We start from the raw sequence: 17423 nt of genomic DNA, 5'->3' as shown, positions 1-17423 counted from the left end.
AGGGAGGAAAACTAAACTCTTAAGAATTTGCCAACTAACAAAATTTTAGTGATCGTATAGTGAAACGTGTACAGCATTTTTGCGTTGTGAAAAAAAATGCATCCCTGGACCGCGCCGTGAGAGGATCGAAAACATAAGAAAAACATATACAAGAAATATAGGAAAAACATATTAAATATATAAAGAAAACATACTGTAAGAGGTTCCAAATTAAATATCAGTTTATTCAATTACATCACAATAAGAAAAATCTCAACCTCATCTGAGAGTCTGTTCATTAAATTCATAAAAAAAAAAAACTTAAGGTTTGTCTGGTAATTTAAAAGAAAGGAAAGGGAAACAATTTAAGGCATGAGAGTTAAATTTTAGATTCGACGTTGTTTTTTACTGCTAAGGACGTTTTTGAAAAGCTTGCCTAAAGTTCAAACATACCAAAAAAAAAAAAAATAAAATAAAACTTATCTTGAGGGGACATCTTGAAGCGGAGGACTCGTATCCTAATAAGAGTTGACGTCGACCGGGCTCATCGTTACACTGGTACGTTATTTTTTTCACTGTAGAACAGAAACAGGAGCACTGCTGCCCAGGACGGCTATCCGCTTGGTCCTGAAAGTCCTATGTCAACACGCAGGTAACTCGTTCAAATTTCGCCTCTTTACCAGCACGCCGCAAGGAAGAGGGTTTTCAACTTCAGGCCAGAAACGTTTTTTTTTTCTAGGCAATTACGGCTCGCCTGTTCTTACTCATCCCAAGAGCAAGCTTCACGAGTCTCGTCCCAAGTAAGTTCCACCCGCCAGTCAGTAAGAGAGTCCTCTTAACCAAAACGCGGCCGGGGAGCATATTTGCCGCTCCCCGCCGGAAAACATCTCTCGTAGTCAATTACATTTATCTCCTTCAAGCCAGTTTTCAAGAGCAACGTCCACACGTCCAGCAAGCCCGAAAGTCAGCGAGTCCAAGAGTAAGTGAGTCTCGCCTCTTAACCAAACGCGGCCGGGGAGCATATTTGCCGCTCCCCGCCGGAAAACATCTCTCTTCGTAATTACATTTTGTCCAGCAAGCCCGTAAGTCCAGCAAGCCCGAAAATCAGCGAGTCAGTCCGAGAGTGAGTCAAAAAGTGAATCCAACTCGAATTTCCTTCGTCTCCTTCACCAACGCGGGCTCCCACTATGGCTTCATTTATCGCCCCCTTAATTATGGCAAAATTTTCGCTTTCAACTCCAGAATGCGGAAATAAGGGTGATCGCGCATGCGCGCCCTTCTTCACTTAGCCAACAACCGGACCCTCAATCGCCAAAAACCTGAATGACTTACATTGAAAGACAAGTAGCAACCTTTGACCTTTCTGTCACGTACTTTCCTCTCTTAAGGTCAACTAACAATGAAAATTCTTTCTCGAACATTCTAAAGGACAAAGCGCGCGAAATCATGACTTGGCAACAATTGCCTCCCTTTCCCTGCTTCTTTCACAATGAATAAAAGTTTGTACAAGATTTGCAAATAGAGGAAAATGAATAATATTCTTTTAAACTAAATACTATTTCCAGAAGCATCTGTTTTTCCCCAAAATTAAAGCCTAAAAATAAATAATTCATAATCAAATAAAAATTAAGATTTCCATAAATCATAAAATCATTCACATAGTTTTTACAACGCTATCAGATAATTTCTCTACATAACATAGATTATAGTGAAAAATCCAATCCAGCCGACATTTTGACTCGAGGGTGATCAGCTGAATATTTGTTGTCTTCAAAATTATGGCTCTGGATCAACCTGGTTAGCTAAATTGGTGAGTACTTAGTTTAGTAAATCTATTGCAACAACGGAATTTTCTGATGTTGAATTACAGGAGAAAAGTGTGTAAATAATATCGCAATACTACTTTTTATTGAAAAAAAAAAGTCTAACCCTCTTTTTGGATCTTGGGCAGTATAATAAATTAATTACGGCTATTAGTGTGACTGGAGGGATTCACAACTTAAGAAATAAAACTGACAAGAAAACAGTAGTCTTGATCTCAGGAAAATTGCATTTCATAAAAGAAGTTTAACATGAACATTTTCCTGATTAAATTTAATAGTTTAAAAATCTGAACAACTGATTTTCAAAAACTCTAAAATTTATGAAGTGAATTATTTTCGAAGTGATGAAGGACTATTGGTAGTAGGAACACTATAAAAATAGGCTTTAAGTTTTCACAAACAGCATCCCTATAATTATTATTTCAAAAACTCAATTTGCAGATCTTCTGATGCGTGATGCACATGAACGAGTTTTTTATATAGGTGTAGCTAATACTGTAATGTTTTTCCGTGAAAAATACTGGATAATTAGATCCAGACAGAATGTGAAAGGGTTATAAGAAATTGTGTTTTGTGTTAATCTTGAAGATTTTCATTCCTAACGGTAATCTTGATTGTTCTGAACATCTGTTTAGGTGGGTCTAAAGTGTAAGAAATTTTATTTGAAAATCTATTTTAATCAGCCATAGTAAATGCTTTAATCGCCATGCTTCGAGATGTTTTTTTTTTTTTTTGTGGATCTGGCAATGTGTGATCGAACAGAATAAACATCGAAGCTTGAAACCTGATGTGGATGTTCTGTGCTTTTCATTTGTGTACTAGTTTGGATTTAAAATGATATTTCTTAAAACTTGATTGCATGATGTTTTATATAATAACGTAAAATAGTACTACGTAAATAAAAACAATAATATGATATTAAAAAAAAAAGAAAAAATTTGAAAGGACATCTGAATTAAATCTGAATCTTAACATAGCACTAGATGCTTTGTTATGGTTTTTTTATGCTCTCGTTGAGCTCGCAGGTATCTGCTTTTCCACTCGCTCTTGTTGACACAATTTTTTTTTTTGTCTTTTAATTTTAATATTATACATCTTTCTCTTCGCCCTCACGCCACATAAAATTCAACAACAACATCACAAAAATTTTTAAAAACAGCATTATCTTCAGAAATTCTTATGAAACTGTTTTTTTTTTTTTTTTTTTTTTTTTTTTAAATACAGAAGGGCTATTATTCTTGAATCTCACGTTTGTGTCGAATCCCTTTTGTTGTGCGTTTCACTTTTTAATTAACTAGGCGTTGGCGTGGCACCCCTCTGAAGTAGTTACTGTAAAAAAAGAAAAATATATATGATGCTTCTAATTAATCTAATTAATGTCATTTCACAGGTCCAGTTGGCTATTAATAAAAGAAATAAAGAACTGCGTTTTTTGGTTTTAAATCGCTTAGTTTGCAGCAGAATAAAAAGTAGATTAAATTTAAAAGAAAAATTAACTATCTTCTTACCAAACGGCAACAAACTGGAGCAAAGTTAAAAATATTTTATTTGAGTTATCATTAGAATTTCCGATAAGGTGTTAAATATTGCCATACTTTTTTTAATATTCGCTATATTATTTCTTTTAAAAATAATACATGGCGATGACATTTGGTAGAATTAGTGTTGCCGTACATTTTTTTTTTTTGTATTCGTTGTATTATTTCTTTAAAAAAATATTCAGAGGTAATAATCCGGCAAAATCCTTTTATTTGCGGGTTTTTTGTATTAGTTATATTAGTTTTTTTGTATTATTTATTTAAAAATAATATATAGTGATATCATTTGGTGGCAACATTTCAAAATAATACGGATATGGACACAAAACTGAGATTTGAGACTAATAGCACCTATGGTGCTAATTGTAATAAATAAATAAAAAACAAATAATAAAAAAATCACCAAAAAGTGTACTTAAATAAATACAAATATTGAACATACATTTATAACAATATTTTACGTTATTAGTTTTACAAAATGTTCGAAATTTAACTTCACACTCATAATATCATCATATTCAAAATCATTCATTCATAGGTAACAAAATGGGTGGCAAAAAATAGTAGAAGGAATTCTGCTGTAATCATACTGTAATCAGCAGTTTGAAAATTCAATTAGAATTTGGATTTAGTAGAAAAATATTAATTAGCACGAATGTTATTCAAAAACTTATATTGAAGCTATTTCTGATAAACGAAAAGACTTAAAATTTATTTAAAAAATATGTCTTACTCCATGCATAAAGGCTTTCATTTCTTGCGTTGCTTCATCAGTAAGTTCATTCGCTGGTATGGTGGCATATGAAGAAGTTAGAGTGCCTGGTTCAGCTGGAAGCCGTGTCTTGTCGATATCGATGTACCGCTGAGTGGAACCCGTATAAGGAAATGGTTTACCGCCTTGAAAAGCTGAGGAAAGGAACTAAATTTTTAAATCTTAAATTAGTATCTTTTTTTTTTTAAATGTGGACAATAAATGTGCTATCTATTCGGAAAAAACCTAAAGGAATTTTATGTTTCTTCTAAACGTTGCGCACTGTTATCAGAGACCACAAAAGAGTTGAAAACCTATTTTGATTACAGACACTAAATGTCAATAACAAAAACATGTTTTTGTCTCATAACAGGTATTAAATTATAAACTCAAAATATATATTTTATCAAATATAGATATATCTTGACAGCGATATGCAGATTAGCACAATCATTTCACATAACAGGGAAAGTTCAAATGATTATGGCTATAATTAGAGTATGTTTCTTCGTATTGTTCCCTTTTAAAAACAATTTCACGAATGCAGTAAGATTTAAGGAAGCTATAGCGGCATCGTATTATTACTGCCACGACAGCTGGTACAATATTAAAATTTTTCTTCAAGTATAGAAAATTTTAATTAAAGAGAATGAGCAAATAATTTGATAATTTAATTTTCAAAGCACTTGTATGTAAACTAACAAATATAAGGATATATTTCTAATGAAATTGAAATGAATTTAACTAAAGTGTAATTCCTATAAAAAATGGGCCAGAATTGTATAAGACGTACGTTTAGAAGGATCACTATATATATAAAACCTACAAAAATTAATAAACTTATATCTTTCCGAAAGTTTTGAGAATCCTGTATATAAAACCACCTGAAGCATAAGTTACCTTGAGTTTCCTGCAGGTGAGACATTCGATGGTGTCATATACATAGAAAGATTTATTACAAGCTGCCACTTGTCGAGAAGACTATTTTATGTCTATCTAGCTGTCACATATTGCCGAAACACTGTGGAGCTCAACTGAGCATTATCGTGACTAAGTGAACAGCGAATGTCTGAAGCGTTTTATGCGGTGCTTTTATGAGATCTTCTCCTTCCGAAGCCACAATTTATAAGTAGTCCATTGAAGGAGGGATCATAGATTTTGCAAATTAAAGATCACTATGGAGACTGGCCATTCCTTAAATCGATTTAAACACCGTACTTAAGGAAAAGACGTTAAAAGTAGGCAATTAAGTAATTCATGCTTATATTCAAAATACTCTAAATATTAGATCGGTAACCGTTAGAAATAGTTTTCATGAAAAATTTGGTGTTAGGAAGCTTTGGTAACCGTTAGAAATAGCTTTCATAAAAATTTGGTGTCAGGAGCAATTTCCTTATTGCTTTACAACCCAACAAAACAAGCTTGAGCTGTTGTTGTTTCTTTTCCATGTATTTCACGGAAGAAAGAGCGCCAGAGACTTAAGGAGGTTGGACTTCTAGTTCCACCCCAGTTTTGATAGAGAACACTCCGGGGAGGACACCCCTAACACCAAACCACACGAGAGGACTTTCGACTCGCCATATATTTATAGTGTCCCTATGCCTCAAAGACACTCTACATTTACAAAATCCATGCTTTCTCCAAGATTCAGGATTCAAACCTGGACCCTTCGGCACCGTAGTAGGCTTCCCTAACCACTATACCGTCTGGGCGGTATAAATAGGTTTGAGTAAACTAATGAAAAGCAAATGCCTCAAGATTTGATGAAGAACTCTCGAAAGCGATTTTTAATATTTCAACAGGTATGGATAAATCTTGTTTCTATCAATATGGCTTCGGTTTTTCCTTATGAAGATCGATCCATAGAAAAGTGACGCGTTGTAAAGAAAATGGCATGCAAGAAAGAAAAGAATATATTAAAAGTGTGATGCAATAGGATCAATGAATGGGGACTGCCAAATGGTTGATCATAAATTGCTTATTTAATGCTGTCGAAACAATAAGAATTTAAAGACCAGAAATTCGATTACGAGGAATCTTATCGCATCGAGACAATGCAGTAAGTAGCTCACGCAGAAGAAAAAAAATAGTTTTGAAAGATTCAAAGACCTAAGAAATTTTTACCACCCTTCTAATAGTCCAGATTTATTTATGAGTGCTTTTATTTCCCAAAGCCAGCGAAAATATTCCTGGACAGAGATTTGACTTATCTGGAAGCGCTCTGCTGGAGTAATTAGCGGACAATGTCCCAAAGAATGGGTGTAGTATTAATAATTGGTTTGAAATGATGATGAGAAGCTGCACTCTGTGTAAGGGAGCATATATTTCAATTTCAAGCAAATGGAGTAAAAATTTCTTTGATATTTATCTGACTCAATACAGCATTCAAGACATTATTCATATGAAAGATTTTTCTTTATATGAAATCTACGATAATGATAATGAGAAAAATATTAATTTCATAGTTTTATGAAATTAAAATTAAAAATTATTCATCAACAACATCAAACATGCTTTGAATAAATGAAAACAAAACACATTTAAACAACGTTCCCACATTATTTTAATGTTCAGAAACATAAAAAAAATGATATTATTAAAGAAGTGATTTTTTTCATATACCTAATCTATAACAGCATAGCTGGCCTTTAGCGTTCAAATTTTTTTCAGTGGTATTGTAACATTCTGCATTAATCTCAGAACAGAACAATATCTTAAAACAAATGGATATTTAAAATATTTCAATTTGTTGCAAATTATCTGTAACTTATTTTCAGAAATGATCTCAATTTTCAAAATATACCATTATCTGTCATTTAATTTTACCATGCAAAAGGAAATACATCAGGTATTAAATTAAGCTAACATATATTGTATTACTTCGTACAATGATAAGACTTATAAAAATGCCACCAAAAAAGAAAATATTTCTGAATTATAATCAGTATTTCTTACCTCTTTCAAGACTGTTTCGAGCTTTGGACTTCCTATAGTAAATAATGACAACGATGGTGACTACAATAAAGGCAAGAATGCAGGCAGCAACAGGAACAATAACTGAAAGATCAACGTATGTTTCCGTGTTGCCGATTACAAAGCCTAGAAGAAGAAATATATTGCATTAATGCATGCTGCTGAAAGTCTGAATAAAAGAAAAATGAGTTTTGGCAACGTGTTTGGAAATTATTTGCAGTGCTATGTTTTACTATCATGCATTTATCACTACACGCGTTGGCCGTTGTTACCACAGGCAAACATCAGTGACTACCCCATATGTCACTGATCATTAACCCATAGGTTACAGGTGAACCTTGATGGTGATGGGTATCCTTTGGTTAAATATTAACTCAAAAATATATCTACATTTGCGGTACCACCTCATACCGTTGACCTACCGGTGACCAATCTTCTTATAAAGATACATTTCCCATTTAATTATTATTACGATTAATCTGTACTGACGCTAACTAGATCTCCTAGAGTGCCGCGAATACTGAAGACATCTGTGATCAAACGCTTGAGTCTTTCGGTTCGGCTTTACCCTAGCAAATTTTCAAAACTTTCGGAATTTTTCTCTTTTTTTATCTTTAATTTTATTTTCAAAACTTTTAATTTAGTTTACTTATTTCGAAATTCATGCGGTATGGCAAATTAGTTGTTCTCAATATTGTTATTTTCCAAAGTATAAGTTCTTCATTTTCAAATTTAACTAATATTAAAACTTAATTGTTTAAGAAACCGAGTAATTTAAGAGTAATACTAGCATTTCATGATAAATTTACTGCATCGTACCACACCGGTAACCTTCAGCCTGCAAATCACTTGTGATCAACGGCTTTAATGGTAATAGATATTTTAGAAATTTAGGAAGATAATTCAGGTTTTAAATGTACTGCGTCGCCCTCTCCCAAGCGACTGTCAACCCGTAAATCGTGAATCAAAAACGGTCTTAACGGTCACCAGTCCTGTGGTTTGATTGCTTTAATATAATGCTTAAAATCTGCTGCCCCGCCCTATCCCGTTAGTTCATATATTATCGTTGGCCGACGGCTTATAACGACGACCCTTAATTAAATTTTACTTTATTTAGCTAATGGACATAAATATTTAGTATGTTTAATCTATAATGCATTTTGACATTTTCTCAATATTTTCCGCTTTGTTTTAATTAAAAAAAAGTGTTTATAATGCCATATAGTATACGTAACCATTAGGGAATAGTTCGTTTTATTTGCATTTACTCAGTTTCTTTGTCAAAAGGAAAAGATCAATTCTGATATTTAATAACTAAAATTTTAGAAGTTCCTTTATGATCCGCTAAAAGAGAACCGTTTCAAGTGAAGAATCGAGTTTGTGAAGTACCAACAAACGAAAAATTATTCAGCTTTAGAATAATTTTTTAAATTTCAGCGAAAGTAACTACTATATTAAATAAAAATTAATCTAACGCATAAATCTAATTTTTGCAAAACATTAATGAAACTTGACACTTAAAAGCTAAGATAAAATTCAAAGGCTATAAATGTGAATCAACTTTAAGGCATTTTTCCCGCCTTCCAGCATGCCTTCGTGGTGTGGTGGTCTGCACGCTGGGCGCGTATTCCAGAGGTTCGTGGTCCGATTCTCGGCGAGAGCGTTGCTCATTTTTAAAATCTCCTGTTTCCAAAAAATACCTAATGTCTCTATATTGGCGCCCGACCTAAAAAAGGGTGTTGGATAATGATTCTCCACAACCAGGATTTGGCGATTGAGCCCCTAAAAACCCCAGTCGCCCTTTAAAAGGGAGAGTATATAAGGTACTTCTCTAGCCTTCCTAGCATGCTTTCGTGGTGTGGTGGTCTGCACGCTGGGCGCGTATCCAGGTTCCGTGGTTCGATTCCCGGCGAAGGCATTGCTCATGTTTCATCTTTCCTGCTTTCAAAGAATACCTAATGTCTCTACATAACATACCTCATTTATTATTAAGCTTTACTCTGTTTCTCCGGTTTCAACCAAACAATTGCTGCTCGGAAGAAAGTCACATTCCTAACACACGAAAATACAATTTGCAAATGATTTTAATTTTAAGTTAGCACAAATGGGGGCAGAAAGCATTTATGAATATTTGATAGTTACAATCACAAATTAGCACTAGAGACTATGATTATTATGATGGCTTGAATCGCAATGGTGTGATTAGAAAGGTGCTGAACGGGCAGTCCGCAACAGGCAGCATATTATTTGGGAGCAACATTTTTCAAGTGAAACGTAATTTTATACGGAATGAAATGAAAACATATTAAAATGAATATTTTGAAGGAAATATTATTATGAAGTCATGGATTATCGAAAAGAAAATGAATGAAGATGAAATATCATGAAGTGAAATACAAACTGAATTGGCGAGAGAAGTGGTTTTTACATTCTACAGAGTGTTCAAAGAAATCGCAACGAGAATTCTGCAGCTTCATTATCTTGCGATGCTTTCTTTGTTTTATCGCAATTTATACTAATAAATAAAACTGTTGTCAACTAATTATGATCATGCTGATATTAATAAGAAAGAGTCCTTCTTGAAAGACAAAAACTTCCAAGGTTTTACTTCTGTTATTGCCAAAGAAAGCAGTAACAGAAATAAAACTTCAAAAGTAGAAACAAAAGCGTGGAAATAAGTCCATTTGAAATTTGCAAGTTGCTCCAATATATAATCTACAAGTATTATAATGCTACCGCGAATTTTCATCACAATTTGTGCTAATTATGAAAGTGATTTTTCTAGATAAAAATCGATTACTCATGTACCTACATATAAATACACTCTCTTTTAAAAATCTTACTGTACTCTCTACAGAAGAGTAAGCAGAGTAAAAAATAGACTTTTAAAGTGTCATCCACGAATTTGCTAAAAGAAACCATATGGAATAGCATTTTAGAATACTTCTTCTTCTTCAATGACCAGACAGCCAAGGATGGACCCTTGCCTTCCTCAAAATCGAATTCCCCTGACCATGGACATCCAATTGGTTATTTTTAAAATTCTTAACTCCGTTTCCAAACAGTCGAGCCACCTAAGTTTAGGTCTCCCTCTTTTTGGGTGCCGAATGGTCTGGCCGGAAAGATCTTTTTAGTTACTCGATTTTCATCCATTCTGCACAGGTGTCCTGCACATTCAATCCTCTGAATCATATATATTTTATTATATTTATTTCTTTAAAGGATTTATAGAGTTCAGAGTTAGTTCTTCTTCTCCAGATATTGTTACATTTTATGCCACCAAAAATACTTCTCAAAATTTTTCTTTCAAAGACAGAAATGATACTTTTAGCTTTTTCTGTTATTGCCCAGGTCTCAGCAAAGTATGTAAGAATGGGTCTGATTAAGCTTCTGTAAATTAAAATCTTCGTTTTTTTGCTAGTGAAGTTAGACTTCAATTATTTTTTGAGACCGAAAAAAATTCAGAATACTGTATAAGGTATTTCTCCCGCCTTCTTGGCATGCCTTCGTAATGTGGTGGTCTGCACGCTAGCAGCGTATTCCAGAGGTCCGCGGTTCGATTCCCGGCGAAGGTGTTGCATATTTTTCATCCTGCCTACTCCGAAAAATCCTAATGTCTCTACAGTGACAATCGAACTAAAAAGGTGGTGGATGATGATTTCTCCCCGCCCAGGATTTGGCGATTGGGTCCTCTAAAAACCCCAGTCGCCCTTTAAAAGGGGAAGTATATAAGGTATTTCTGCCGCCTTCCTAGCGTGCCTTCGTGGTGTAGTGCTTCTGCACACTGGGCCGGTATTACAGAGGTCCGTGGTTCGATTACCGGCGAAGGCGTTTGCTCATTTTTCATCTTGCCTGCTTCCAAAAATATATCTATTGTCTCTACAAGGTTAGGAATATTTTCGTAGTTTTCAACATGTGCAACTTAAACCTTTATCAGACCTATCAATGTGCAACACAATAAGAAACTTTTTCAAGCGACATATACCTCCCAGAAGTGCAAAAGATGGGTTCCTCTCCTACGCGAAACAGAGTCCCAGCTTAATTTTCCTCAGGCATAAAATATTGCGGGTTCGTATGCATAACAGATCAATGAACGCAACTGTTTTCAACTAGAAACCTCCCATTCAAATTAATGCTGAAAGGAATGCGTTATCTCGAAAAAGGTTTTCATTCCTTCGCGCGTCGCTAAATGCCATTAAACCATTAAATACGAGCCAGTTTTACTTAACGCGTTGACTGCTACCCGAATTTGTAAGAAAATCTCCTTTAGACCACGAGCGCTGCTATACTATGTGTCAGTTGTTTCCGATTCTAGACGTTTAGAACGGCTAGAACGAAAACATTTTTGAACATGCACTCAATTTAAAATCTTTCCTCAAGGACAAAGTATCTAAGAAAAAGTGTGAGATTCGAAAATTATTTCTTTTCCAAATACTTTTTCTGTAGTGACAAATGGTTGAAAATCTTGTGTGTTAAAATTGTTGCTCCAATTTTTTGCAATGTATAAAAGAAAAATTAAAGAGTAATTTTTAAGTAAATCAATCATATAGCAGTGAAGAAGAAACCTGCTGCGAGCCCTATAAAAAAATCTCCTTTAGGCTACTATGTGTCAGTTGTTTCCGATTCTGCAGTTTGGCCGCCGTTGGGGATGTTCTTTAATCTTTGCATATGATCAAAAGTTGCATTCTTTGTATGGTGAGAAGCTTCCTACCCCATATGGCAGCCCCATATAATATGATCTTTTCTGAGATTGTTCTGTACCAGCTTTTGAGCATAGTGATTGGAGTGTTCTAATGAGGTACTGTTGTTCTAACCATGGAATTACTAAGCTGATTTATTTTCTGCTTAAGCTCTTTAATATGAGGTACCCAGGAAAGCCTATTGTTAATTAAAATACCTAGATATTTAAGGTCAATGACCTCTTTTATAGAGACTCTATTTAGCTTAATGTTGGGATTCCTATTTCGCGCTCCATGCCTATATATAGACAGTTGTTTAGTTTTATCTGCTGAGATATTTAATTTGTGCTGATCTGCCCAGCTTGTAAAAGTATTGATTGCGTTTTTTGTGCTTTTAACCTAATGTCTGTGCTACCAGAAATGACCAATAAAAAGTCGTCCGCGTACGCCTAGATACTCACTCCTTGCTGTTGGTCATAGAGCGCAAAGGCTGTGCTCCCTACAAGATTCCAAAGTGTAGGTCCCAAGCAGGAACCCTGGGTAAAGCCTCTTTCCAACTTTACTTTGAGTACATCATTGTCCGTTGTAACCTGTATCCAACGATCCTGCAAGTACTGTGTATAAAATTCAGGATTTCTTTTGGGCATTTGATGATGTCTAGGCATTCGATTACGTCTGGCCACCACACCGAGTCGAATGCCCCTTTGATGTCCAACTAAACAACCAGTGTGTCCAAATTGTTGTCTTCGTTCTGCTCTATGTTATCTAGCAGTTGTTTTAAGGCAAGGATGTCAAACTCGCGGCCCACAACAAATATTTTTGCGGCCCGGCCAATATATCCTCAAATAATAATATATAATAATAAAATAACATATCGACGAAGAAAAAAATGAAATGTTTACTGTTAAGTAATTAACGATAATTTATGCAATGTTGTTAGATTACTCACAGCGAGCTAACACACACACTATTTAAATTACAAATGCGTGTGAGTAGCTTGCCTTCAGCTACCTTCGGCTTTTGGGGGACACATGCACTCCGAACTTGTACGCATCCCCCGATAGCCGAATGTGGCCGAACTCATGGTCTCAGTTTTCCAATCATAGTTTTGTACGATATATTGGTGCATGCATGTGCATGCACTTTGCTTTATTATTAATTATTACTTAATTCATATTGTTACGGATTTCATAGTTATTTATTTAGTTATTTTTTTATTTATAATTGTAATTAGATTTGCTTCATGTTGCCTTAGCAACGCAGACGATTTTTGAAAAGACAGCTGCGTTGGAAGGTTAACAATAGAACAGCGCGTGCATTTAATACCTAATATATAAATATCTCGTAATTGCTGTTGCCATCCACAAAAATCCAGATATTTATAGATGTTTCCAGTATATTCGAGAAAATAATTATAAAGCTTTTAAAAGCCGAGAACAAACAACTCATCTCAGTAGTAGCTGTAGTTCTAGCGAATTGTTTGTTTACTTAATGCTGTGATTGATTTGTAGCGATTTCGCTGTGAGATAGAATTAGTTTCTCTGTTTTGAATTGATTTTTGCTAAACGTTTGACATTTTGTGATATTGTTAGAATATTTTTGAAGAAATATTTCAGCATTTTGATTTATCTCTTGCGGAGAGGATAAATGTTTGTTAACTTTTTAACGTTAACCGTGTTTATTCCAGCCCTTTGTATTCAGTATGTCTATATCAAAACCAAGTGGTAGTAAAATTAAACGAAAAATCGCTGACGAACATAAAATATTCCAAGTAAAATGGGAATTAGAATATTTTTGCTGTGAAATAAAAGATAAAATAATCTGCTTGATATGTAATAATACTATTAATGTACCAAAGTTATATAATATTAAACGTCATTACGAACAACACAAATCGAAGTATAACAATTACGAAGGATTAATGAGAGAAGAAAAGTTGAAAGAGCTAAGTTGGGAGTGAAATAGCAACAGTCCATGTTTAGTAAAGTATTGCAAGAAAGTGAAGCGGCGGTACATGCAAGCTACGTCTTGTCCGAGTTGATAGCTAAACATTGGAAGCCTTTTACTGACGATGATTTCATCAAGGAATGCCTAATGAAAGCTGGAGAAATTGTTTGTCCTGGAAATGTGAAGGCTTTTCAATCAATTTCATTGTCTCGAAATACAGTTGCGGAAAGAGTTACTGATTTAGCCGCGAATTTAAGTGATCAGATTAAAGCAAAATCATCTAGTTTCGAAAGTTTCTCCATTGCCTGTGACGAGAGCACGGACATTAGTGGCAAAGCTCAATTAGAAGTGTTTTTTCGTTCTTGTGACAAGAATTTTAACATTTTTGAGGAATTACTGGAACTAATACCGATGCCTGGTACTACCACAGGAGAAGATATATTTACTTGTGTTTTTGGACTTTTGCAGAAATACAATCTACCTTTGGCAAAATTAAATTCTGTAGCTACAGATGGCGCTCCATCAATGACCGGGAAAAACAAGGGCTTCGTAGCATTACTAAGAAAAAAACTTAGTGAAATTCACGGTTCAAACATTCATCATATGCATTGTATTATACATCAAGAAGTTCTATGCACGAAAGTAATAAATATGGATATATAAATTTTGTCATATATAAAAAAAGTTATAAATTTTATAAGATCTCGAGGTTTAAATCAGCGTCAATTCACTGCTTTCTTAAGTGAGTGAGTTAGTGAATATTCGGGTTTGTCCTACTATACCGAGGTACGTTGGTTATCTTGCTCCAAGATTTTCAAACAATTCTGGGATTTGAAAGAAGAAATATGTCAGTTTTTAAAAGCGAAAAATCAAGACGTAAGTTTGTTTTACGATCCAATATGGATACAAGATTTATCTTTCTTGGTTGATATAACCAAACACTTAACCGATTTAAATTTATCGTTACAAGGAAAAGATCATATCATTACGAACATGTTTGACATAATTAAAGCATTCAAATGTCAACTAGTTCTTTGGGAAAAACAACTTAAAAATGAAGATTTGACGCACTTCCCGACGTGCAGCGTGAAGAAATCAAGTTTAGACGATACTTGTTCGTATCAAAAATACGCAGAAAAATTGCAAATTTAACAACTGAATTTGAAACGAGGTTTAATGATTTTAGTTCCCTCGATTTTTTTTGTTTTCTTCGATTTTCTCAATAAGTATTGACTCAGTACCCAGCCATATGCAAATGGAGGTGATCGAGATTCAATGCAACTCAAATTTCAAAGCAAAATTCATTGAAGTGGGCGTGCCTGAATTTTACAAATATTTACCAGCCAGGTTTGAAAATACTCGAAAATTCGCATATGAAATTATTTCCATGTTTGGTAGCACTTATCGGTGCGAGCAGTTATTTTCAGTCATGAAAGGTAATAAGTCTCCTATTAGAAACCGTATTAATGATGCTCACCTTGGGTCAGCGTTGAAAGTTATCACTGCAACCAAAATTTCTCCCGAAATAGGAAAGATAATAGCAGAGAAGAGATGTCAAGTATCAGGACGTAAACATTAAATTTTTCTTGTTCTTTTCTATAAAAATATATATATATGTTTATTATTGTATTATTCGAAATAAATCTACGTTTTTATGAATATTGATTTTTTTTTTTTTTTTTCGGCCCGCCTAAAGTTAAACCTTGTTTGTTTGGCCCAAGTGTACCTATGAGTTTGACATCCTTGTTTTAAGGCATTGTCTGTGGACTTTTCTGCGCAGAAGCCATATTGTTTTTCGTTTATAGACTTGTTCCTGTACATGTGGAAATTAAGGCGTTGTAGAATTACTTTTTCTAAAATCTTACTGATTGAATGCAGTAAGCTTATAGCATACGGCCAGCATGAATATTTTCGTATACTCGTGGCCATATGCACCTATATGATGCCGGGTCTGACGGGTCTTTTCCCTGCTTGTGAAAGAGTGCAATTTCGGCTAGTTTTATGCTTCTAGGGAAGTGGCCGAGTCGCCAGCAGGCTCTGCATAGTTTTGGAAACAAACCTGGGAATTCTTTGTGAATTTCTTTCATGATGGTATTATCTATGCCATCGGGACCTGGTGCTTTTTTGTCTGCCAAGGCTTTGATGATATTATGAACTTCGTGGTCTGTAAGAAGAGTAATATCTCTGTTGCTGCTTTTCTAGCCTTTCCTATTAAACTTCTGCTTTATTTCTGTGTGAGTTACTAAATCAAATTCCATCTTGTATTTAACAAAGATTGTTTCTAGGATAGTGTTTAGAGCTTCTGCTTTGCTTTTTGCATCTTGTTTTACTTTAGTGGTAAGTTGTAGGGGTTAAAAAATCTTATTGGTGGCTATTTTCTGTAATGTACCATAGGTTGCTTGCACGTTACTGCAGTGCTTACGCCATGACTCTTGTTTCGCTGCCTTGATTTGTTTTTTTTGCCTAATAGTTTTAAGTTTGTAGGAAGCTTTTGCTGCCTGAGTTAATTTAGTTATGATGGAGTCATATGTATTATCCAGCTCCCAGGGGGGTCGCAGTTATCCAGTTGTTCCAAGATTTCACTCACCCATGGCCTGAGGTAAAACTTTAAAGTATTGTGCCCTCCGAAGCAGGTCTTGAAACGTCTTTTTGTTAGGTACGTGAGTCTACTATTGATCTCATATTCAATTATATGATGGTCACTCAGAGAGGGTATGTCCATTATCTCCCAGTTGTTTATGTACACGGTTACTGATGATGAGACAAATGTGACATCTAGCCAGCCTTTTGCTCTTCCATTGTCGAATGTTGGTTGAGTTTTCTTTATTTATTACTGCCAGTCCGTGAGCTATCGCATATTCTAACAGTTTCTGCGCTCTGCGATTTTCTGTTTGTGCTCCCCATAAGGGGCTGGTGGCGTTAAAGTCACCAGCCACTATGGTATTCTGGAATGTTTGTAGTAAGGCTGGGTTCATTCTGTTTCTATACTGTGTTTTTGTTGTCACATACGTTGAGAAAGAATTTTCACTTAAACGCGTTGTTCAGAATGGCATAAAAGTGTATACAGCTGTGTGAAAAACTTCTGTATATTTTGCATGAAGCTGGAAACAAAACTTTAGGAGCTGTTCTTGCTTAAATTTAGATTTTAACGTCGATTCTGTTGACATGTCGATAAATTATTCCATTCCTTTATTGGTAAGCCTTCTGTTTACCGTAGTACTCGAACGGAGTTTTAGTTAATAAACTCTAGTCAATGAGTATGAGTGCTTTATAATTTTCTTTTCGAATTTTTATTTTAACTCAAACCCCAGGGTTGGCGGAACACAGTTTAAGATCCCGCAGTAACACATTAGACACTTTGAAGAGCTTTTATGTATATTTACGAATTTAAGAAGTTCTTCTTTTTTTTTATGAAAGTTAGCTAAATGATTAGGGTAAAGTTCTAGATGATAATTTGGAAAGATATCCTCTTCCAAAATATTTTATAGAAAATTGGCCATGGAACAGCCCCCAACCCCACCACAAAAAAAAAAAAAAAAAAAAAAAAAAAAAATTGGAGAGAGCTTACGAAAATATTCATGCTGGCCGTATGCACCTCTGCTGAGTACTCATAACGCAGCTACTAATATTTTATAGTTTTAGCTATTAGGAAACTGATGAGTTCTAATACAGAAACGATTAATGTTGATAAAAGGAGAATAATTCAGAAGGCGTCTTTGCTTGTTTGTTAAGT

General features: G+C 34.6%; 1 protein-coding gene across 17 annotated transcripts in view; it reads right to left on the bottom strand.

Moving 5' to 3' along the window:
• The window catches only part of LOC118194022 (cell adhesion molecule Dscam1-like), a 234218-nt gene that overhangs the window by 9841 nt on the left and 206954 nt on the right, over positions 1-17423 (bottom strand). For all 17 annotated transcript variants that reach the window (XM_085819465.1, XM_085819462.1, XM_085819466.1 and 14 more), the window contains exons 13-14: positions 7047-7190; positions 4074-4246 (exon numbers count right to left, since the gene is read on the bottom strand). In XM_085819465.1, the coding sequence (XP_085675591.1) occupies positions 4074-4246; positions 7047-7190 (317 nt within the window). The remainder of the gene's footprint in view (positions 1-4073; positions 4247-7046; positions 7191-17423) is intronic.

Source organism: Stegodyphus dumicola, chromosome 6, assembly GCF_044657685.1.
Source record: "Stegodyphus dumicola isolate Sdum_Otavi_A_Nest chromosome 6, ASM4465768v1".
NCBI lineage: Eukaryota > Metazoa > Arthropoda > Arachnida > Araneae > Eresidae > Stegodyphus > Stegodyphus dumicola.
The sequence above is the reverse complement of the archived record's forward strand: the minus strand, read 5'-3'. Positions and strand labels throughout refer to the sequence as shown.